A 24,757-nucleotide genomic window follows, 5' to 3' on the forward strand; every position below is an offset into this window, starting at 1 on the left:
AGCATTATTAAGGGGGACCAAACAATCAAACATTTCAATCAGCATTTTCTGGTGTCTCTCCCCCTCGACACCACATCATTGTAATCATCATTTTCATTCAGCAATAAAATCATCATCATCATTCAAAACCCAATTCTCTCTCAGCTTCCGCAATTTGCTTACGACATTGGTTTTCCCGCACGGCACTGACAATCTAGTCTAGCGTGCGGCGAGGACCTCATTGGCGGACAGCAACCGCACTGACATCGGTTGCTTAGCCTTACGTTGCCCTTCCAAAGATCATCAGGAAGGCGTTGCGTAACATTACACATGCATGGCTTAATCTTTGAGACAAGCATATGACTACTGGCAGGATCAACCAGGTAGCATTCCTTATTGACGCCGGCATCGCATGAGCATGGCCGACCCAAAGGGCACCGCCAAGTCCAAGACGAGCACGACCGTCATTCGTAAGGAGCATTCTTTGGGCAAATAGGAGCCAATGAAGGCCCCATGCCCATTGCGTTTACCGAATCCGAGAGTCCGAGCATACTAGTCATGGACCAAGCCATCGCAAGGCAAAGCAAGGGAAGTTTTACCCCTCTCATGATATAAACACATGAAGAGGAAGTTCTCAGTGGCATCACAACGCAACCTATGCAAATATGAACAAAGTAAACGTAAAAACTGGTCAATAGAAAAAGGCATGAATAATATAAAGTGGTATTATTAAAGTTGCCAAATTCCAACAAGTGTATCAACAAAATTGGCGAAATATTGAATCACCTATCTTACAACTGCAGGCTAGGTAAGCAAATACATCTACTCTGGATTCAAACTACAGTACAGGTAGCTGTTGCTTATGATTATGGTCCCTCTATCTCTATGTATTAGCTGTATCCATGAAAAGAATCAAGAACTCTCCAATCAGAGATTAAACCACAGGATTGTGCCACCACTCATACACCCCGACACCAGTAGAAATAGCTGCTGCTTGCGCACATGATTTACAGTTATCCGACTCAGTATTGTAATAATGCAACGAACCTTGCCGAGTTCCAGTATGAATACCCAGAACTGGATTTGCTTCCCCCATGCATCTGGAGCAGAAGCATTCTCCTAGTATATGATCCCCGCCATTATCAGCAAATGAACGAGGTTCCTACAACGGATTTCGTGTCAAAAAATCATTAACTGCGAGACTGGCATCTCCATGTGACACAGCATCTTCAGGTTCTGGCATGTAGAGACTTGACACAGATGCCTGTGTATTTAGGAACAAATGAACCATCAGCATATAACATTTCGTGGAAGAAAACAAAAAAAAAAAAAAAAGAGTTGAACCAAAAGGAATGCACAGAGATTGGACCGAGTTAAGATGCTAAAATAATGACCCCAGATGATAACAGATCTACATAGAGAGTTTCTTTGGGTAAATAATCTACACAAACAGTTGTTAAGAAAGAAATGTAATTCTAAACAATCATTGAGAAAAGAATTATTCTGGAATAGAAGAGTAAGAGGAGCAAAGGAATAAGGTTGACACCATTTATAAATGTTGGAAACAACACAGGAAAAATCGAGCTCATGAAGTTAAAACAATCAAGACAATGTCGCTGAGAACAATGAAGTAGAATACCTACAGATAGATAGTGGAAGTCAAAGTTCAAGAATTCTTATTCATATTGCAAGTCTCCAACAGAAAGAGAAGGGAAACTGAACTTCATGAACCGGTTAGGAGCGATCCTCAGGTGTTACAGATTCTTTTTTTTTTTAATTCTTTATTTCATGACCAAGAAATACCCAGTGACTAAGCTGGCTAGCCCAACCCCAGCTGGCCCACAAATTCGAAGCTCGGGAGAGTATGAGCCCGTCCCTCTACTCTCACAAAAATACCTGGCTCCCTGTCAATGGCAGGTTTCAACCTTGTGACGTGCCCTACTGACGACAACATGACCATGAACTTGAATCATTAAGAAGACCGGAAGGCTTTACGAAGGGTTGATCAAGAGTTGACCAACTTTGGGTTGACCAGTGTTGACCACATTGAGCAAGACTTACCACCACTAGAATTTCCGCAATGTCTCAAGCAGGGTTCTGCTACATGCCCCACGACTATTTTAGTTATCGCTTTTATTATTTTAAGTACTTGGACTTGGGCCCAAGACCATTGTTTAGGTAGTAGTATACGTTTGAGTAATGTAGGGTTTTTACCAATCTTTGGTGATACGTTTATGTGAGGCTCTGTAGACACCTATTGGATTCTTGAAGAACTCCATTGAAGGTATAGATCTTCTTCCTTTATCGTTGATATCTTTGGATCAATCGCTACGTAAGTAATTAGTTTATATACTAAGTGTGGCCTAATTCTATCAATTTGGTTCCTAGATCATATCTTTCTATCTCTTCTTCTTACACTATTCTTATTTTCTTTGGGAATTTCCCTTATTTGTTATATCTTTCAGTCATCACCTATCCACACATCCTTGTAGAGCAGTCTGCATTAAATACTTCCATATAAATCAGGAAGCAAACGCACCTTTGCATCAAACTGCATCTCTCCAGAATTATCGGAAGTGAGGCATGCACCATGGGCTTTCAGCCATTCCACACAATCATCCACCCCATCTGCGTCATCACTTTCTTCAGTTGTCAACAAGACACTTGTGAAGCCTAAAACCTGAGCAATGTAGGTGACCGGAACAGTAGGGCGATATGAATTAGACATACATCTAACAGCTGCATATCGTATTTTTTCAGCATATAAATCTGCAAAGAACGAGTATACATCATCAAATTTTAGCATTATTAATGCAGTAGCTAAATTTGCACCATTCAGAACAAAACACACCCATAAGACAAGTGTTAAGGTTAGGAGCTGTCTTGTATAATTTGAAAAAGGCAACATAGTTTCCAGAGGACACAGCTGCTCGAACTGATAGAGCATGTTTGACAGCTTCGTTCTCTCTGGCCTCTGCTGGTAATCTGGAAAAGAAAAATGCACAACAGAATACTTTTAACATTCCACATTTGATAAGAGAGGATATCCCGTAAGTTTTAACCATGTTTTGAGCAGATTTTCTCAAGTTACCAGCACCCAGGTGTATTTAAATTTGACAGGATGGCCAAATATACTATGAGTTAAGACAAAGAAATGGTATTTAGGCCATAGAAAAACCACCATTCAATTTTGCTGCGACACTGTGTCACCTTTTGCAATATACAAACGAACTCCATAAAATTATGGACAAAATGGTGGCATTTGAGATTTCCATCCAACTTAAACATAACTTGACGCCCTTTTTTCTAGGTTATTTTGAAAACCACCTTTCCATCTTCTCTTCACACACATTTTCTCTTCTGCCTTCTTCCATCACCCCCTTCCCACTACCACCAACACCAAAACCCATCCCTTCCCACCTCAAGTCTCTATCTTCTTTCTTTTGGTTTTCTTTCTTCCTTTTTCTTTTTTCGTTTCCTTTTGTTCTTCTATGCTTTATTTACATAACTGAAGGTACGAAACAAATTAAGATGAACAGGGGAGTAGACACTCTTCTCCTAAATTACACACGAGCTAAACTGTTCTGATTTAGTCTAACTTTGACAAGCTTATGTGTATGTCAAGGCCAAAGAGTGAAAAGGTAATAAAGTTTCGCACACTTTCAGAAGCAGGGATTAAAGTGCATGATTTTGATTGGCCAGTGAATAATCTTCATTGCAGACTCATAACTAGCTAAAATATGAGTTGGTGATTCACATTGGCAGAGCATGTCGCACAGCTAAGTCAAACTAGAAGGAATATATCATAGAGGATTTGTCAACTACATGTGTCTGCTGCAATTTACAATCATCCTTAAAGTTGCAGAAAGCGAGGATGTCACCAATGAAATTATGTAACACGCAGATCTAACCAGATTTCTTCTTCCTCCTCCTCTCTTTTTTTTTTTTTTGGGGTATTGCAGATGCCCAAGGAAGTAGACAAAGAATAGCCGAAAAGGACTAATCAGAGGAACTGAGAAAATACTCTTGGTGCTCGTGAACCAAATAACAGAAGAGACTGGACGCACAGAAATAAGCGGCAGAACAAGTGTGTTGCAGAAGTTCCACAAAAAAGTATGCAAGAACGCCAGTACAGTAAGCAGTTGACTGACCTAGACATCGCTAATGGCAGATCTCTGTTGTTACTAGAGTGCAAAATCACACAGAGTAAATTATATGCTGCAAATTCCATATCGCATCCCTTGATTCCTTCTGCATAAAGTGTTTTTAGCTGTGACTGACACTGCATATACCAGAACTAAGAGAGTAAGTCCAAAAGTAACAATGAAGCAGATATGCCAATAATGTCTTTGCAACAAATTGCACGTTTAAAATGCAATCTAAAATTGCAGTTGCTCCAGCATGCATACTAATTTAAAACAAGAAAAAGACTGAAAAGTTTTAAAAACAACTCAAGGGAATAGTTCAGAAACAACTTTTCAACACCACCAAATGATCTTAGGGAGGAGGTGGGAACTTCTACGTTTCTTTAATCAAAATAAGTAACCAACTAATAATATAAATATACTGCTCACAGCACACTACTGCTTTGCTTATTGATGATGACCAAAGAAAGTAGGATGCTAACAGAAAGAAACTGCCAGCTAGAAAAGAACTAGGATATAGGTGAAACCGGGGAAAATTGTTGGCAGTCACCCAATCCAGTAATGCCAAAGTACAAAAGCATCAGGAAGGAGTGCCCCAATGTTAGTAGCAAACACCAAGTGAGACAGTGTCATTTATGTATCTGGGCACATAATTAATAATACTTCAAACAAAGAAGAGTCCAACTAAAACATAAATGGTGTGGGAATACTCTCAAACACGTTAACATACCAGAAGCTTCACAGAAAGATTAAGAAGCTTCTGAGAAGTTATGTCAAATTCTGAGGTGTTCCCACCACAGAAAAGACATACCTGATTATACTCCGCCAAGTCCCCAACTTCTATTGCCAATCGACCATGTGTTTCATAAACCTGAAACAGAAGGCAGATGAAGAAGATATTAATAAGAAAGAGCAATACAACTTCTGTAATAAGAAAAGATCTTGCAGATCATTTTCAGAAAATACCTTCAGAGCCTAGAAGTGCCAGAGTATATGATACAAAAAATTTATAACTTGCTCCGTTTGTAATGAAATTAGCATAAGGAAAATACCTTGACTGTTAGTTCGTTGCGTATGCGTTGGACCGTAAGATCTTGGCGTATCGATTTTAACTGATCACATTTGTAAAGGTAGTTTTTGGGAGAGCTTTGAACCATATTTAACGCTTTTTCCAAGACTTCTTCTGGTCTCACCTGCAAAAGGAGAACTACATTTGAGAAATCATCAACACTTGCAAAGTGAAGACTGTCAATAGACATAATGCATTCCCCTTAAGTCTCAAGCAATGACAGAAAGGATCAACAAGTCTACCGTTGCAGGGTCCGGTGCAGAAGTAAGACGCAAGTAACGTTTCTCAATTTCCTGGCATGTTCCTTTGACAGTAAGAGCATCCCAATCAATATCTTCAACAGCATGGTTACCATTTTCCTCAATGTTTCTGCTAAGCACCAATGCAGTAGCCCTTCTTGTGTACACATTTCCAGCTCCATCATTTCTGGATCGAGTATCATTACTTGCTACTCGATTTCCATGACCTCTTTCAAAACGCTTCGATCGGTTTTCACGTCTCTTTCTTTCCTCTGGAGTATCTGCCGCTGCTACTGCAGCAGACTTATGGGCCGATTGTCTGCGTTCCTTATCACTATCACTGGATGCTTCACCATTATCTGCTGTATCCATTCCATCACCAACACACTGCCTCTTAGCTGGCCTAAAGACATCAATTTTGAGGGTTTTCCGCTGCGGTAAAGAGAATTTCAAATGACTCGAATTATTCACCTTGTTATCTGACTTTCCACCTGAAAACTGTACGAACTCACACAAATGAGAGACATTTTATTTGGTCATACGGATCTAGTGCCAAATTGTCAGAAGCCAACAGGTTAAAACAACCCCTAGGCTACAAATTTAAGCAGCACTAAGCCAAAAAGACCAGTATCAGATGTGCCAAGCTTATTTTTTTTTTTAAAAAGCCTTAATTAGGTCGGGAGAGTGTTCTACTTATGTACCTTTACCAACAATTTAACATCTCTTAACACAGTAATAGGTCCAGAATGATCTTGCCTAATAATGAAGTCCCTTTGGCTCATGCAACAACAAACAACAACATACCTACTGCATTCCCACACGTCTGGGGAGGGTAGTGTGTACGCAAACCTTTGGTTCATGCAATGCGAAGAAAAACACAGTATGCTACCTAACCCAAAAAGCAGTCACTGTTTCACTTAATAGTATACCATTAATATGCTCTAAGAAACCTGGACAAAATGAATATTCTTTTCATGAATTATGGAGGATTCTAGGGAAATATAGGCTTTGGATGATATAATTTCCATTGTCTGTCGCAATAAGAGTATGATAAAGAATTACTAGAATTAAACATCTTTTTTTGGCTGATACGATGCACATTTATGATTTGCCAATACACCAGACAATGAAGAGACAAAAATAATCAGGATAGTAAACCAGGGAATGGGCCAGAACAGAAAGTAGATTCACGAAGCTGGAGAATCCTAGAGTGGAGAAATAAACCACTCAACAACCTAGACCACCTCTTAGCTTCTTCTTTTAAGGCAAGAGGCTGAAGCTGGTGAAAAATAGAAAGAGAGCTGGGAAAAAAAATTCGTCAAAGGCAGAAAACCAATACCTGTCTGTTCCAACTCCCATATTTAGAAGCATCAGGAGTGACTGATGCAGGTTGAACAGTTGGTTTCTCCTCTACTAAAGGCTCCCACCTACTTTTGTATCGCCTACTAGGACTTCTTTTACTTGTTGGAGATGAAGAAACTGGAACGGAAAATATTACTCTTCTGCAGAGAAAAAGATAAAATCTAAATAATCCCTTGAATTTGGTCAAAGATAAATAAATATGAGAGAAAATCCATCAGCATCAAGAGAAAAAGGCTCATGAACATGATTCTGTACCCTAATCAGGGAAACTACACTGTATATGCTGAAGAATTTTGTTTTTGACTGTCAAATACTTCAGCCAAAAAAAAGGCAAAAGGAAGAGGAACATGCTGTATGATTCTAACTACTATTGGCAAAACTTATTACGTTTAGCAATTGCTGCAAGAGAGCAATCATAAGCTAGGGTTTAGGGTTTAGGGTTTAGGGTTTAGGGTTTAGTCGAAGTACAAATGCAGAGATAAGATACAGTGATTAGTCCACATCTCAAAAAAGACAGTAATTAGTCCATTCATGCTCTATGACAGCTACTTTGGCAAGTCATACGTCCGTGCACTGTATAGATTATTAGATTCAGATGTTCATGTCAGCACATAGTATGTGCATGCACATGCTTTGCATAGCAGTTTTGAGAAGAGTGAGATAGCATACTCCTTGTTATCTGCATCCACACTAGGCATAAGGAAAAGAGGCTCAGTGTCCCAATCTCTAGTATGAAGTGTACCATCAGCAGTTGCCTTTTTGATAACCTGCAGATAATAGTACATTTAAGTAACAAGGGACAAGGCAAAGAACCAGAACTCAGTAAAATGACATATCATTATAGTGCAAACAGCTCAAGCGTTACTCAATGATATCAACCATAACTCATTATGGTGCAAAAAGTTCAAACGCTACTCAATAATATCAGTATTAACACTTCTGCAGATGGGACCCAAAAAAATTAAGGAAGAACGATCATCGTAGGTCACAAACTTCACAAACAACACAATCCCAATATTTAACTTAGCAAATTGGCTTCATAACTACAATCTGTCCAACGTAATAGGTTGCTGCACTGAGTAGCTAATATGAATCATGCCTAAGGAAGGCAGAGGGTTTTGACAGTAGAGACATATTCCTGCACAACTGCAAAAGGAAATTTCAAATCTTAAAGCACTTGCACATTGATTACTACAATTGAGAAAAGAGTCTTGTAATCGAGGAAGTTACTTATCAAATGGGGGAAAAAAAGATCTCAGAAGGCTTAACTAACCCTATACACAAACTTAGATACTTCTGCTTATAATTTTTGGCTTTCTGGTGTAAGATGACAGATATATATGATATCGACCCTTTTTCCTCAGCTCCCTAGACGTGTGAAAAAGGGAAGGTTGGGTTTTTGCTTTGTACATAGCTTCACCTTGGTGGTGTTGCTATGGAGTAAAATTACTATTACTCATCAAAAGAAGTAAAGAAGAAGAAGTCTAAATGAAAGCCAGATTAGGAAAAGCTTAACAAAATGCGAATTAACGATTTTTCTTGGGTCGCATTATGCAATTCAATTCTAGGTGTTCATCAATGAATTCCTCATGCGGTTTCTCTAGATCTATAGGGGTAAGAGGAGGGGCCCTGTATCCTACTCTCACACTATTACAAATGCCACAGAGATGCAAAACCCAAAGATGCTATTGACAAGTTTGAACATAAGCGGAAGACACAAGACATGCTCTCACCAAGACATATAACTCAAACGTTTTTGTCACAATTTCCTAATCCAAAGCTGTGAGGACAGAACTGAACACGCTGTTTAAGTAATGAATGTCAACTGAAAACAAATGAACACAATGTGGATGGTGAACGAAAGCAGATTGCTATCAGACAGAATAACCATAATATTCTCTTCACAAGCACAAACAGCACAAAGTTAGGCTCTCGGTACCCAATAAAGGTAATTGCCAAGATCTAGTGCAATTCCTTTTCCCCGGGAGCCAGTCCCACTAGTGCTAGTATCAATAGGAGATCTGTATTGCTTAGGATATTTCTTGTTTTATCCCCTTTAGTGTAAAAGTCTTTGGCATAAAGGGCCCTCAATAACTTGCTTGTCCTGAGGATAGAGGGAGTTTCAACTCGGCCTTCTACTAAGAGTGTTGCAAATTCCCTTTCTTATCCCTTATGTTTAAGCCTTTAGGAAGAAGGGAAGCTCTAAGAGGTGGGATACGTAACAGAAAGGGTGAAACTTCCATATAAGGAGGCCATTGACCGTGGTGAAAGATGGCTACTTGAGTTACAGGGTTTGGTTGAGCCCTGAATTTCGCCCGATATTTATGCCAGTAATACTGGCGGAAGAAAAGGGAAGTCAAACAGAAGGGAGGGGAGGGGTAATCAGTCTATGTATGGAGGGGAGAAAAATCAGTGGGCTAGCCCAGAAGCAGAATATAGAACAAGGCAAAATTCCAACAGAAGGGTAAGACGTGAATACCCCTGGGTTAGTAACGTGGGCTGGAAAAGCAGAATGGGTCGGTCCTCTTCTAATTATCATAGGGCCGAAAAAGTTCCCAGCTAGCATAGGCCAGGGCCAACACACACGGGACCAGCAACTTTTCCCAACTCCATTAGAATTGAACCCAAGAAGCCCAGTTCATTTCAACATGCATCTTTTAAGGCTCCTAACTATACGGGAAAAACAGCTCCTTCTACTACTGGAAATGGTGCTTCGAATAGTGGCATTTCCTCACCGAGCTCCAGTGACATGCATCCATCAGATCCAGGGGCAACACCGACCAAAGCTGGCGGTGTTGTTCAACAACCTAAAGCCTCTGATGGACCCAGCTACAACGCCCCCTTATCTCATCCGGTGATTAGACGTGCCGAGGATTCTCTTCATGATTCTCCGCCCTCTGTGGAGATTGCTGCGTTGACCCCAGCTGCGGCTAGTGCCGGGCCATCATCTCCAGATAATGTGACACACATGGCTCAGTGTACCAAATACAATGTTGGCCCTCACGGTCATCCTAATAACAGCGGGGTGAAAACTCCAAAGGCTGGTGCGTCCCAACAAAAGGGTGAAATCCCTCCGGCACATAAGGTTCCTAGTGCTAGCAATGCCATGGTCCTGTATTCCCAAGGTAGGGGTAAAGAAAGGGCATTAATAGAAGACGTATGTCCAATTTCATCACAGATGGGAGGTGGAGGCATGTCTTTCTGGATGGAGGATAAGTTGTTAAACTTTGGGAAGTTTTTAGGTGTTTCTTTTGAAGGGAAGGAAGATAGGGTGTTAGAATTGTTAAGGGAGATCGAGCAGCAGTCTCTTAATGAGGGCGTAAGGAGGGAGTTGGGTCAGGGTGATAAGCTAAATAGTAATGGGGGTGTAGTGGTGTACCAGAGAAGGGGCCGGGTGTCCGACAGGGAGGAAGGGAGCTCGGCAAGGGGAGGTATGGAGACAGGGGATATTGCTTCTTATGGAAGTTAAGATCCTTTCATGGAATGTGAGGGGATGAATGACCCAAACAAAAGGGTCATCATCAAGGTGGGAGTTAGAGAGTGGGGTGCCAATCTAGTTTGTCTTCAGGAAACCAAAATGGAAGTCGTGTAGGACGCAATTGTTAGGAGTGTTTAGGGAGGTAACAACAACAACAACAACAACGACCCAGTATAATTCTACAAGTGGAGTCTGGGGAGGGTAATATGTACGCAGACCTTACCCCTACCCCGAAGGGTAGAGAGGCTGTTTCCAGGAGACCCTCGGCTCAAAAAAGCCACAGGAGACGATATATTAGTACCATAAAAATGCATAATGAAATAACAGCAATATAAGAGATATGACATACAGAATACGAAATACGAAATAGATGGCTGGTATAGTAAAAACTAGCAGGTAAAGCCCTGCATCAATAGACGACCAATGACATTCTTAGTCTAACTCCTAACTGGCTAGTCTCACTCTATTGTGCTGTAGAAATATTCACAACTTTCCCCTAACCTACAACCTTAATGCTCGACCTCCATAATTCCCTGTCAAGGGCCATGTCCTCAGTAATCCTAAGTCGCGCCATGTCCTGTCTGATCACCTCTCCCCAATACTTCTTAGGTCGCCCTCTACCTCTCCGCGTGCCCACTACAGCCAGTCGCTCACACCTCCTCACCGGTGCATCAGTGCTCCTCCTCTGAATGTGCCCGAACCATCTGAGTCTTACTTCCCGCATCTTGTCCTCCATGGGGGCCACACCCACCTTCTCTCGAATATCTTCATTCCTAATCTTATCCATCCTTGTATGCCCGCACATCCACCTCAACATCCTCATCTCTGCTACTTTCATCTTCTGGATGTGTGAGTTCTTTACCGGCCAACATTCAGTTCCATATAACATGGCAGGCCTAACCACTGCTCTATAAAACTTACCTTTTTTATCACAAAAGACTCCCGACGCTAACCTCCACTTCATCCACCCCACCCCTATACGGTGTGTGACATCCTCGTCAATCTCCCCGATCCCCTAAATAACCGATCCAAGGTACTTGAAACTACCCCTCTTGGGAATGACTTGAGAGTCAAGCCTCACTTCAACTCCCTATACGGTGTTTAGGGAGGTAGTTGGGTAAAATATGACTGGGTCCCATCAGCGAGAAGTGCAAGGGGTATTCTTCTTATGTGGGATGATAGAAGTTTGGAGGTAAAGGAGGTCAAGAAGGGAGGCTTTTCCTTAGCGGCTCTTGTAAAAGATAGGGTGACTGGGGTGGAGTGGGGATTTGGGGGAGTGTACGGACCGGTAGGAGAAGGGTCCAAGGTACTTTTCTGGGAGGAACTGGCAAATGTTATGGGGGAGTGGGACATTCCATGGGTTTTAGGGGGAGATTTTAACACTATTAGATTTCCAGAGGAGAGAATCGTTGCAATTTGATTTCAAGGGCCATGGAGGAGTTTTCTGACTTCATCAATGATCATCTTCTTATTGACCTTCCTCTGTCAGGGGAAAGGTTCACCTGGGCCAGGGCGGAGGATTCCAACTCAAGGTCAAGACTTGATAGATTCCTGATATCGCCCTCATGGGACGAGTTAGTGCCAAATGTGCTACAGATTCCTTTACCTAGGCTAACTTCAGATCATATGCCTATTTTGCTAGATAGGTGCAGAGGAAGAGGGGCACACGCTCCTTTTCGATTTGAGAACATGTGGTTGACAGTGCCAGGTTTTGGAGATAAAGTGAAAGAATGGTGGACAAGCTACGGGGTGCCAGGGACACCTTCATTCCGTCTTTCAAAGAAACTCAAATTGCTCAAGGGAGATATCATTAGATGGAATAAGGAGGTTTTTGGGAGGGTGGAGGTTAAAATGAGGGAGCTTATGCATGAACATAGGGAGTTAGAGAGAGGGAAGGGGTGAAAGAGTTAGATGAATCCGAGAAACAATGATTGGGGGAGATTACAAGGGAAATAGCTGAGTTAGCAGTAGCTCAGGAGACTAGTTGGAGACAAAAATCACGGGCACTGTGGTTAAAGGAGGGAGATTTAAACACCAAGTTTTTCCACGGGGTTGCGGTTGCAAATCGAAGGAGGAATTTCATACAATCTGTAGTGGTGGATGGGGTGAGAATGGAGGGAGAGGAAGAGGTCAAAGGGGCGATAGTGGGGTTTTATGAAAAACTGTACAAGGACGAAGCTAGCTGGAGGCCTACTTCAGGGGGAATAAAGTTTAACCATATAGGGGAGGGAGACAGTGAGTGGCTAGAGAGGGCTTTCGAGGAGGAGGAGGTGCACGAAGCTGTGTCGAGTTGTGCTGGTGATAAAGCCCCTGGGCCTGATGGTTTTTCCTTGGCCTTTTTCCAGGTTTTTTGGGACACCATTAAGGGGGAATTAATGGAAGCCATTGAATACTTCCACTTGAATGGTGTTTTCGAGAGAAGCATCAATGCTTCTTTTATTACCATTGTGCCTAAGAAAGAGGGTGCAACTTCTATCACAGACTACAGGCCTATTAGCCTAGTGGGGAGCATTTACAAGATTATTTCTAAAGTGCTACCCAATAGGCTCAAGAGGGTTCTTGACGTGACAGTGTCGTCCTCCCAGAATGCATTTGTGGAAGGAAGGCAGATCCTGGACACAGCTTTGGTGGCAAATGAATTGGTAGACTCCAGAAGGAAAAATAGAGAACCCGGATTACTATGCAAGTTGGACCTTGAGAAGGCTTTCAACCATGTAAATTGGAATTTCCTGGATTTCATCATGATGCAAATGGGATTTGGAGCTAGATGGAGGGGATGGATCAAGTACTGCATTTCCTCAGTCAAATTTTCTGTTATTGTTAATGGTAGCCCGTGTGGTTTCTTTGGCAGCTCCAGGGGTCTCAGGCAAGGTGACCCACTATCACCCATGTTATTCATTTTAGTGATGGATGCTCTAAGTAAAATGATGGATCGCGCGGCAGGCGGAGGTTTCTTGCGAGGATTCTCAGCTCCGATCGGGGTTCCCATTGCACGAAAAGTCTCTCATTTGCTTTTTGCAGATGACACACTGGTTTTCTGTGACGCGGATATAGAGCAACTAACCAACCTGAAACATGTACTGCAGTGGTTCCAGATAGTATCAGGCCTAAAGATCAACCTTGGCAAGTGTGAGATTTTTCCAGTGGGTGACGTTGCTAACATTAATGCTTTGTCTCTCGTTCTCAAATGTAAGGTGGGCTCTCTCCCCACTAATTATTTGGGCCTCCCTTTGGGAGCTTTGCACAAGGATACTTCGGTCTGGAACCCGGTAATCGAAAGGGTGGAAAAAAGATTAGCAAGATGGCAGAAACGCTACTTATCAAAAGGCGGTAAGGAAGTGCTTATTAAAAGCACCTTATCGTCCATGCCCACGTATTACTTGTCCCTGCTGCAAGCTCCTGTGAGCATCGTAGAAAAACTAGAGCGGCTTCAAAGGAATTTTCTTTGGGATGTGGCGGATGGAACTAGTAAGTTTCATCTGGTGAATTGGCAGACAGTCACTTCCCCAAAGAAGTGGGGAGGTCTAGGAGTAAAAGATCTTAGGGTATTCAACGATACGGGCTGGAGGACTAAGGCAATCACATCACCTTTTGGGTGTGGCATGTGGCGAAGCATCATGAAGAATTGGGAAGACTTTAATGAAAACATCACTTATAGGGTGGGAGATGGAAGGAGAATCAGCTTTTGGAATCATAGGTGGTGTGGAGAGGATACTCTGAAGGTCTCTTTCCCCAACATCTACAGAGTTTCGAACCAGAAGGAATTGATGGTCCAACAGATTCGCAAGGAGCATGAAAGGGGCATAGTATGGGACCTCTCATTTAGAAGAAACATGCAAGATTGGGAGATTGCAGAACTCCAAGATTTGTTGGCACTGCTATATGGCCAACATAGGACACATACTTCTAGCGACTCTTGGAGATGGGGGCTGCGTGGAGATGGTCTGTTCACCGTCAAGTCTTATTACCAGAGTATGCTGGTGAGAGATGAGGCCAATTTTCCATGCTCATCAATCTGGATTCCTAAAATGCCCACGAAGGTGTGTGTTTTTGCATGGCTAGCAGCGAGAGGAGTGTTCTTGACTGCTGAAAATTTGCGGAAGAGAGGAATTACAGTTGTTAGTTGGTGCTACATGTGTAAAATTTCAGGGGAAGAAGTTGATCACCTGTTACTACATTGCCCGGTTGCAGCGGGCCTGTGAAGAGCAATCTTGTGCTTCTTTGGAGTTCAATGGGTCATGCCTAGCACTATTAAGGAAATGCTATACAGCTGGGCCGGTTCCCGTCGAAGAAGAAAGCAAAAGGTGTGGAAGTTCGCCCCCTTAGCTCTCATGTGGATAGTTTGTGGGGAGAGAAGCAGGAGAGCTTTTGAGGGGATTGAGTCTAGTTTTTCTAACCTTAGGAATAGTCTTTTATCTTTAATCGCATTCTTGTGCACCCATATAGCACCTACGTGTATGGAAGATTGGGCTTCTTTTGTAGAGAATCATGTTCTGTTGTAAATTCTCTACTTTTTTAATACTTCTTGTACGCGGGAGTTCTATCCCTTTTGATTAATACAATTTACCTTATCAAAAAAAAAAGGAGGCCACTGAAAACATAAAAAGAGGGCTCGTATAATATTAGAAAAACTACTAAAACATAGTTCCTTCAAAGGCTCAAACTTAAAAGAGAGGGGAGGACTTCAATCTAACAGGGCATACAACCTTGGTCTTCATTCAAATCCTGATAATGTATGTGTGCTGAATCAGCCTGTCAAACCTCTAATAAATCATGTTTTAACCATCTTCAAAATCCTTATTTTGAGAAAAGGTCATGTCTATGTAATGCTAAAAACCAACTACAGAAATGTGTATTCACATCTCTAATTTGAATTCTTTTTAATTTTACGGCAATATCATCATCAACACCACTTCTGTTTTTTAGCGGAATGACACTCCTCGCTCTATGCTCTACCATTATGATCCGAGAATATACAATCTGAAAACTCATAAGTCTAGAAATATCTGTGTAGAATATATTACATGGCAGGAAATGGATAAGGACCAAGAGAGAAAATTTAAAAATACACTAAGATACCTCCTTCATGACAGCTTGGGATGACACCATTTGAGCATCATCCTTGCAACGAGCCAAAGCCCTTTCAACATAACCACGAAGTGATTTTGGAAAAGCATCAGGCTGCAGACAACAGAAAGATCACTTTGGTTACACAAGGAAAATTGATAATCCACTACTTATTTGATGCAATGCAACAACAAGTACCATGTTACGACATGTCACAATGATCCTATCTAATAGTCACCAGTACAATAAAATACCAAGGTTTCCCAGATAGTGTGGAGACAATAGACAAGCAAGAGCAGTTAAACTAACATTCATCAATAAAACCTAGCATTTGAATAATCAATCAACAACATAGAAGATTGCAGCGTCAAAGTATCATATAGCAAAAAGCTGCCAAGAATGTTAACTTCCTTGGATGTTCAACAAAATCAGCAGTCTTACCAAAATTGAGATACTTTGCATTCGTGATTAGACTAACTCAATATAAAGATAAAAGGTCAAAAAGATTGTGCATGCAGTTAATTAGCCGTAATGCTGTATTTTCAATATGAATGACAATATTAAAGTTAAGAATTAAGAAAATAAAACTATAAAATAAGCAAAAGCATTAAACTTGAGAAGCATAAAATAGGTCAACACTTCCAAAATATAAATAGTTAAATAATAACAATAATAATAATAATAATAAGTGAAAATATGAAATACGCTACAATAATTGGTATTTGTACCACTGCATTTACAAGAAGCCCAACATGCGTAGACCAATCAATTCATTATTAATTGAGTTAACAAATTTAGCAAGCCAGTATGTAGTTTTCCACTTCAAAAATTGTAATGACGCCAAGCAGGAAAAAACAATTCCGCTATTCTCCAACCTACTCCTGAAACTTAAACTCAACGAAATTTATAATGGGGAAAGAGTTTGCCCCGCTTCTACCGTAGCAGGATTTATATTTACCCAGAAACTGCATAAATCTCAGTAGATTTGATCACTATCTCAATATATAGATAAATGGATATATGACAAACATGTTTAAATTACCAAGAAAATGATTATCAAATAAAATCCATCTCTCACTGAAAGAGTCGAGCTACGAGTGCAATTGTTTTCTCCCGGATTAAATATATGAGCTTGTCCATAGGCGACTCATTGGAACCACTCAAAAGGTTCTCCTAATACACCAATAGTAATGAGAGCTTTTAAAAGCCCTTAACTTCAATCTGTAGCAAAGCATCCACAACCAACCACCCGAGCTACCAATTCACTGTTTATCAAAATATTTTCTGCATAACTATTCTGCCAATATTGCCCATAACTTTTTCAAGAATCTCCCTTAAAAAGAAGAACACGCATCAAAGAATATATGGAACACGAGCAATAAATTAAGTTAATCTTGCTGGTGTTGATAAAATGATACCGCTCACCAAATACACTCTGAGAAGTTACTCACCAAATGCACTTGATAAATAATAGATTGTCGGAGGTTCATTGGCTACTTAAAGGTCTATTTTAGTACTATATCATTCTTGTCAAACGCAGAGAATCATTTGCTATTAAAAGGATTTCCTTAGAACCATATCATTCTTTTTGAAGACAAAGTTCGGTAAGTTATATGAGAAAACAGATCATAAGAAATCACTTGACACCTAACCAATTCGAACAGAAGCTTACAACAAATATAACAGAAAGGGGCACTAGCTCACTTAACTTCTAACTGATCTACAATTATCACTTAACCAATTCTAAGAGAAGCTTACAACAAATATAACAGAAAGGGGCACTAAATCAGTTAACTTCTAACTGATCTACATTTTGTATTCTTAACCAGCACATGATGAAAGACTATCAAGAAGCAAGTGAAAAAAATGATCAAGGAAAAGGTGTCTGACCTTGAGAGCATTATCAGCAGCATGAGATGATACTTTTTCTGGTAAGGAAACGCTGACATATGCAGGTTTTGCCGCTGCATTAGTTGTATAGCTTTGCTTATCCAGTTTTGGTAATCCCGTGGTCAAGGTTGGAGTTATTCTAGGGTTTGTGGGAATCTGTAGTTTGCTTGCGCTGCTCGTGTCTGCTGATGTAACAGTTTGCTGTACAGTGGGCAAGGATGACTGATAACTATGGGGCATCTGATAAGAGGCCTGATATTGTGTGCTTGGTCCTTGGGGACATGAAGAACTTTGTTGAGTATGAAGATTGTCATGAGAAGGGGTCACGTCTAAAGGCTTTTGACCATAAGACTGTACTGGATCAGGCTGCTGATTTTGGAAAGACGGAGCCCAATGTTTCCAGTAACTATCATGAACATTGCCACCTACAGCAGGAGACTGACAAAAAACCATTGATAGTTGAGTTCATCAAGCGAATAAAAGAACCCCAAAGTTTGCATAACATGAAGAGAAGAGTAATTTGAAATGGCTTTTCTCAGTGTATTGAGTAGTGAAAACCAAAAAAATGAGGGACTCCCTGCTGACTGCAATGACAGTAGATAACATATCTTCTTCTGGTGAATATAGGCACTCAATAATACAGGATAGAAGTTGTTGAACATCCAGATTGTTAAAGGTACAGTAAACACAAATGATATTTAGACAGCAGAGTTAAAAGAGCATACAGGTATTGCTTACCAGATCTTTAGTAGCTTGTCGAACAAAAGAAAAACTAAAATAGCAAGTTAACCTAAAATGTGATCCACTTAGGTATGTAAGATTGTATCATTAATTAATTAGAAAGAAGCCTTCTGTAATTATACTAGAGGACTTCACATTTAATTATTCCAACATTATACAGCTGGTGTTTCAACTTTAGAAAACCATGTTGTGATTGGGAAATTCCAAGATTGGCTCTCTTGCTAAAATATCTGCATAAGATGACTTTATTAACTGATGAAGCTGATCAATTACTCTGGCTGAGGCAACAGAATGGTGTTTTTTTCAAGTAGGCTCTTGCTACAGTAAGTTAAACAAGGTGCTGAACAGTACAGTCAATCCCTGGAAGATGATCTAGAAAACTAAAGCTCCTCAAAAGGCATCCTGCTTTATGTGGTTGTTAGCTTACAATGCTTGTCTGACACAAAGCAATTTACAGAGAAGGGGAATGAGCATTTGCAGCAGATGCTACTTATGCAACAAGGAGGAAAGTTCAGCAGCCATCTCTTTGTGCATTACACAGTGGCAGGGCAACTAGGGGATCTGTTTTTCAATCTTTTCAACTTGTCTTTCGTCATGCCTTTCACTGTGAAAGACCTGTTAATCGTTTGGGGCAAAAGTGGGATCAGGAAACCAGCAAGAAATCTGTGGGTTACAGTGCCAGCTTGTATCTGTTGGGTTTTGTTGACTGAAAGAAATGCTAGGTGTTTTGAAGGAAAGCTTTCTCTATACTAATGTTAAAGTACAAACGTCTTTGGTTTTTTGCTTTTTGGTGCTACTCATAGGATGTAAAGGATGAAAACAGTATGTTAGGTTTCATGAATTCACTCAGGAATCGATTTCTGTAAAGATAGGTGCCCCTCTTTTTGTTTTTGCACAGGTGTTTTCCTGACTTGTACCTACAAAGCACTTTCTTAGTGCTTTGCTGTTTATTCTATAATATACTTACATACCAGCTCAGAAAAAACATATAATTTCAACATGGAAACAGTAAGAGAAAATACAATAGTTTTAGCCTTGTCAAGTTATTAAGTATATATATGGATTAGAAAGGGGGAAAAAGAAGAAGAAAAATTTCAACTGTCAAGTTTGACATTTCAATGAGCTAGCGTGTAATCTTCCTTAATGTCGAGTTCATAATTTTCTAAGGCACCACTTCATAGGGGCACTTGTGAAGTACATCCATCAACCAGAGACACATTCAGTAGACTCACATTTTCTGCATTAGTTTAGTTGAGACACCCATGGTGCCTTGAATGACTCAGGAAAATCCTACTAATATTTTTAATTTTACTTACTAGATGCAAGAATCCTAAAATTTATATGAGCATGGTACATGCTTATCATCCATGTTTCCCATCAGTTAGGCTGCTAAAACACCGGTTTTGAACTTATATGTGAATTACATGACGACAGGTATTCAAATAGGAGTCTCTAGGCCTGCATAAAAGTTAAGTAATCTAATACTGAGTACAGAGAGCAACTTATTTGTGAATTGCATGTAAAGGAAAAACCTGCACCGCAGCCAATGTGGACAAACCAGGTTCTGGCTTGCCAGGTGGAGCATGAGATGCCGAGGCATGGACACCTGAAGCTGAGTATCCAGCAGGGACGGGGCAACTCAGACTGGATACATTAGAAACAGAAATATTTTCTGTTCCAGGAGCACATGTGACATCATTTTGTGTAGGGTTGTAATAATCGGCCCATTGCTTGTACTGTTGCTGATACTGTGAAGCTGCAGGGGCTGTGGTCGAACTGTATGAGGCATTCGTATCAGAACTGTAGCTGGGATACTGATGGGAAGTGTATGCCGCATATTGCCCTTCGTGCCATACGTTGGTCTGGTTATTGTAAGCACCACTTGTGTAACCTCCAGATGTCTGGTAATCACCAGGATTGTAGTAAGTGCTTGAATAACTTGCAGGCCCAGCATAAGACCCAGTATTCTGAAATGAGGAAAGGGGCTGATAAGGAGCACCTGTATTTTGATATGCTCCTGGTGGCTGAGAATATGATTGACTAGATTGCTGTTGATAGCCACTATCACCTGTATTTTGATATGCTCCTGATGGCTGAGAATATGATTGACTAGATTGCTGTTGATAGCCATTATCACCTGTATTTTGATATGCTCCTGATGGCTGAGAATATGATTGATTAGATGGCTGTTGATAGCCACTATAATAAGCAGCATATCCAGTATTGCTGTAGCCATAAGGATCAGTACTTTGATAGGTGGCATAGCTACTATAGTCTTGCTGTACATTTGTGTCACCGGAACTTGGTGTAGTAGCACTAGTTGCAACATTCAATCCATCTTGAACATTCCTTGAAGGCAGCGCAGCTCGTTGGTCATGATCATAACCAGAATGTGAGAGAACTCCATTTTCTCTGGCGTAGCTATCTGCAGTATGAGCCCATGGTGTGACTGTAGAATTTGGAGCGGCGTAATATGAAGACATGTGATGTTGGTTTGCATCGACAACCTGATGACTCTATAAAGAAGAAAAAGGATTCCAGTCATATAACGAGAAATTAACCCACCTATCCTGAAAATACTGTGGAACAAAGTACAGCAAGCGAGGTACACAATACAGTTCAAGAAGAATAGTAAATATAAGCACGTTAAAAGAGCTTTAGTGGACGGAAATGAAGAGAAGCATTAAATGATTTCACCATTCAAGTGGAGCAAACTTTTATCACAAGATGCACAATGACCAGAAATTACACATGCAATGAATGCCCTGTCCGTAAAAGGCAAGAGCTAACTAGCTCACAGCTTAACAGACTTTTATGCACACAGATGCGGCTCATAGGAACCAGTTTCTCAACATAAAGATAGTCAATAGTCTTGCATCAAACATGACCTTAACAAGATCTATTTACACTTGTTTCACAATAATGTCCACAACCAGCAACTTAAACATTAACATGCCACACCAATTTACCAAATATTAGTATTGCCTTTCATGCTTATACTGATGGTTAAACAGACAAAGCTTCTTGATTCATTGCTTCCAAACACCACTAGCACAAGACAGTCAATTACATCACTTCAGTATCAGAGATTCTCGAGTGACTTGCCGTAGCTACATCAGGAATTCTTACCCTTCCGTATCTCATTAGTAACCATTAATAGTTGTATATACATTTCAAAAAGAAAAAGATAAAGAATATTTATGCAAGTGAGCTAAAATCTAAGGACGGTATGAGCAGGTCAAACATCAATCCTACCCAAAAAAAAATAAAAAAAATCTTCATATGAAGTAATTGGCTTTTCAAAGAATACACCTCCCATAAGCCTCTTTGGTCCCATCAATGGAACCCCAGAAATCTCTAACGTGATACCAAAGCAATAACAGATGCCACCTACTCGGCACTAAAACGGTAAAACCTTACCTGTTACACTTACTTTCTCCTAAGTTGGTTTCTTATACTTTCCCCTAAGTTGGTTCGGTAAAACCTTACCTGTTACACTTACTTTCTCCTAAGTTGGTTTCTTATACTTTCCCCTAAGTTGGTTTCATATACTTTCTTCTTAGTTAGTTTCTTGCACTTACTTTCTCCTACCTACTAATTATGTATCGGGTTAATTTACAAACTGCTAAGGTTATCAGAACAGATATATACCCTCTCAATCCCCAAAAAACGGCAATGCTTTTTTTTTTGTTGGTTTAATTATCAAGAATGCGGAACACGCTGGCCCGACTAATCCAGAATGGTATCATGCGAGAAGCCAAACAACTTTTTCTTTAATTACGATCTTTTTTAACAATCTTAAGCACTTTAACTATGAAGTATTCAAATAATTTAGGTTTTTAAATAGTCTCTATATGTGGGGCAGGAAGAGTATTGTATCCGATTTTGACTCTTTGCTAGACCTTCCGAACTCCTTCATCCAATAGGATTTTTTTTCATATCTTTGTCTAATAGATCTTCCGCACTCTACAACAACAACAAACCCAGCTTAATCCCATATCTTCCGCACTTTAATAGTAGGAATTTTTTTTCCGCCTGTAGGAGGATGTGCTCTTTTTGTATGTATTCTCTCACTACCTTCTTGGTACTTTTTTTAATAAAATCTTTACCTTTCCATAAATTTAAAAGAAAAACAGATGATTGTGATTTCTAGTACTTCTTATAGCTTTTGAATATAAAATTTTACTTAAAATATTCTGAATTGATGTCCAAATTTACAAGAGCTATCAGATGTATTTACCCGTGGCAGATCCAAGTACGGGTTCACGGGTTTGGTAGAACCCTATAAGTGTGTGAAAAATATAGAGTTAGATAAACATTTTAGAACTCACTCTTCAACTTGGAAACGGTGCCTAAGTTCGGCATCTGCCACTGTGTAATGTGTTTACCCTCATATTCCTAACACCACAATTATTTTTGGTATGGATGGAGTAAATATATAAATAATATCAAAAATGAAAAACAATAGCAGGACAACCAAAAAACTCACTTATCTAACAAAAAAGGAAAAAGAAAAAGAAAAAGTTTAATTCCATCGGCCTCATCCCGCCATTATCTTAGTGTTCATTTTGACAAAATCATCACATATGCTAAGTATGCATAAAGCGAAAAAAACAAGAATATGCGACAAGGAGAAAACTATATGGGCCACTAAAAATATACATCTTTCAGAAACAAAGTTTGAATAAGAGAAAAGAACGCAAAATTCAGGTGGTTACCTCCTGTGGACTGGGATCCAAAGTGGCCATCGTGTTAGTAGTGCTTCCTTGATTCATCATCCTCTCATTAGCATCCTGCTTAAACAAAAAAAATCGCATTCAGACATTTATGACAAAACCCGAAAAAATAAACAATAAACAGAACACAACTAGCTAAGGTTTGAATTGCAGCCTAATGGTTACAACTCTACTTATTTACGTCGCAGGTGGTTCAAATCCCACAAAAGTTTTCTTTACTGCACTTCCATCCCGACTATTTACCAGCCCGCCCATCACTCCAAAAGATATATTGCAGAAAAAAAGAACCTAGCTAGCACTGGAATTGCAGCCTAATGCACATATATCCACCTACCTGTGTCACTGGTGCACGGTTCCAATCCTCTAAAGGTGTCCTTTCCTAAATTTATCCCGAACTATTTACATGCTCACCCAGGGGCGGACCAGACCGCTCCAGAATTTAAACTCTAAGGGTTCAACCTTTAAGGTTTTTAGTATTAAACCTATTATATTTTAAAATATGGGTACAGACCTACTATTTGTTGCAGTATTAGTGAACTTTTATACCCAAATTTATACACTGCATCGAAAGAACCGGTTACTATATGGCTGCATTCGCCTCAAGGCGAAGCTATGTAAAGCCGAGGGGATTCAATTGGATCCCCTTTATCGGAAATAATATTGTGCAACTAGAGAAAAAAAGGAATTTTTTTGGATATATAGAAACTGTTGAATCTCTTGTCTTAAGGTAAAATTATAGTGTAGTGGCAAAATGATTAAAAAACTTTTAGCTCACAGGTTCAAGTTCCAAGTGTAACATTCTAAAATTATTTTCTATAGTTCATAGGTTCAAAAAAGGAGAACCTAGCTGGGATTGGAATTGCAGCCTAATATTCAAAGAAATTTAATATATAAAAAAAGGAAAATAAAAGGACTAACCGAAATCTGAATAATTCAACAGCTTGAGTCTTCAAGGAACGCGGTTACAATCAGCCTCGAATAAAGCAGCAACAAATTGAGATAAAATAAAACAAAAAGAAGGAAAAAAACAGAGAATAGATATAAGAAAAAGGAGAAATACAACAAATATCGATTGATTGGGAAGAGAAGGCAGTAAAATTATTCAGATTGAAGAACAGATAGTATTCAATGTAGAGAAGGAGATTTTTGATGTATGAACGTTGGTCGGTAGAGAAAAATTATGGAGAATATTGCAGATGTGTTGTGTGTTATGCGTGATATTTAACTTGATTTTAGTCGAAACTCGAAAGACTTCTCAACCCGTTTTGACCTATTCGGGTCGTGATTTGGGGGTTAGGCCAAGGTTTGTGTCCTTAGGTCTGGCGAAGTGCACAGTCTTAATGATAACTATAACTATAACTCAACTATTTAGAGAATAATCAAAGTTTGTAAAGTTATTAAAAGCTGTTTTATAATTTGAAATTTTAATCACGACTCTAAGTAAGCGTTTGGGCATCGATTCTAAATATTTTTTCGTCCTTAATTTGAAATTTATGAAGTTGGAATTGGAGATGGAATTGTGTTTGGTTATACTTTTTGCAAATAAGAGAAAAGAGTATTTTATTTGAAATTTATAAAGATGGAATTGAAAAATAAGTTTAGAGCACTTCTCTAAGAGGTTGTTTGGCTAAGCTTATAAGCTGGTCAAAGTGGCTTATAAGCACGTTTTGGCTTATCTACACATTTGATAAATTAAAAATGCTTATAAGCCAAAAACCATAAGTTGGTCTCCTCCAACTTATCAAATTTCAGTTTGATAGAAACTAAGCATCCACCAAACTATATAGCAAACCGGGTTCTCTATCAGTTCTCACCGTAAGCAACAGTATAGGGAACTAGGTTCTCTATTTGTTCCCACAGTAAATCGGCACTAAATAAAGAACATAGAGGGATTTTACGTGGAAAACAACCACGACCTACCATTGTAGGATTTTAACTTCACTACTGAGCAATCTTTAGATTACAACCTATTGTAGCCTATGAATTAACCTCGTAATCCCTCATTAACTTGTAGCTACATTATTACAAGTCGTTTTGTAATAACTCTATTA

At 39.8% G+C, this 24,757-nt stretch overlaps 1 protein-coding gene across 4 annotated transcripts; it reads right to left on the reverse strand.

Annotated features, from left to right (window-relative positions):
• Positions 1 to 686: 686 nt before the first annotated feature.
• On the reverse strand, positions 687 to 24,025 carry LOC104221780 (SAC3 family protein A). 4 transcript variants are annotated; one of them, XM_070174308.1, is made up of 14 exons: positions 23,625 to 24,025; positions 22,689 to 22,763; positions 19,509 to 20,486; positions 17,230 to 17,667; positions 15,352 to 15,453; positions 7,464 to 7,561; positions 6,772 to 6,934; positions 5,436 to 5,930; positions 5,177 to 5,317; positions 4,936 to 4,995; positions 4,131 to 4,261; positions 2,831 to 2,964; positions 2,519 to 2,748; positions 687 to 1,243 (listed from the first exon to the last, which is right to left on the reverse strand). In XM_070174308.1, the coding sequence occupies exons 2-14, from the start codon at positions 22,746 to 22,748 to the stop codon at positions 1,142 to 1,144; spliced, it is 3,132 nt and encodes a 1,043-aa protein (XP_070030409.1). In that variant the 5' UTR covers positions 22,749 to 22,763; positions 23,625 to 24,025; the 3' UTR covers positions 687 to 1,141. The 4 variants fall into 4 exon arrangements, with proteins under 4 accessions (XP_070030409.1, XP_070030410.1, XP_009771209.2 ...); XM_070174309.1 differs by having other exon boundaries at positions 5,436 to 5,864; positions 19,503 to 20,486; XM_009772907.2 differs by having other exon boundaries at positions 19,503 to 20,486; positions 23,625 to 24,024.
• Positions 24,026 to 24,757: the final 732 nt, after the last annotated feature.

Source organism: Nicotiana sylvestris, chromosome 5 (assembly GCF_000393655.2).
Source record: "Nicotiana sylvestris chromosome 5, ASM39365v2, whole genome shotgun sequence".
Taxonomy (NCBI): Eukaryota; Viridiplantae; Streptophyta; class Magnoliopsida; order Solanales; family Solanaceae; genus Nicotiana; species Nicotiana sylvestris.

Coding starts and splice junctions, on each gene's coding strand:
- LOC104221780 (XM_009772907.2), bottom strand. CDS start 22,748: ATGATGAATCAAGGAAGCACTACTAACACGATGGCCACTTTGGATCCC. Junction 17,668..19,502: donor CCACATTGGCTGCGGTGCAG/GTTTTTCCTTTA, acceptor GTTTTTTGTCAG/TCTCCTGCTGTAGGTGGCAA. Junction 2,749..2,830: donor CCTTAACACTTGTCTTATGG/GTGTGTTTTGTT, acceptor CGTTCTTTGCAG/ATTTATATGCTGAAAAAATA.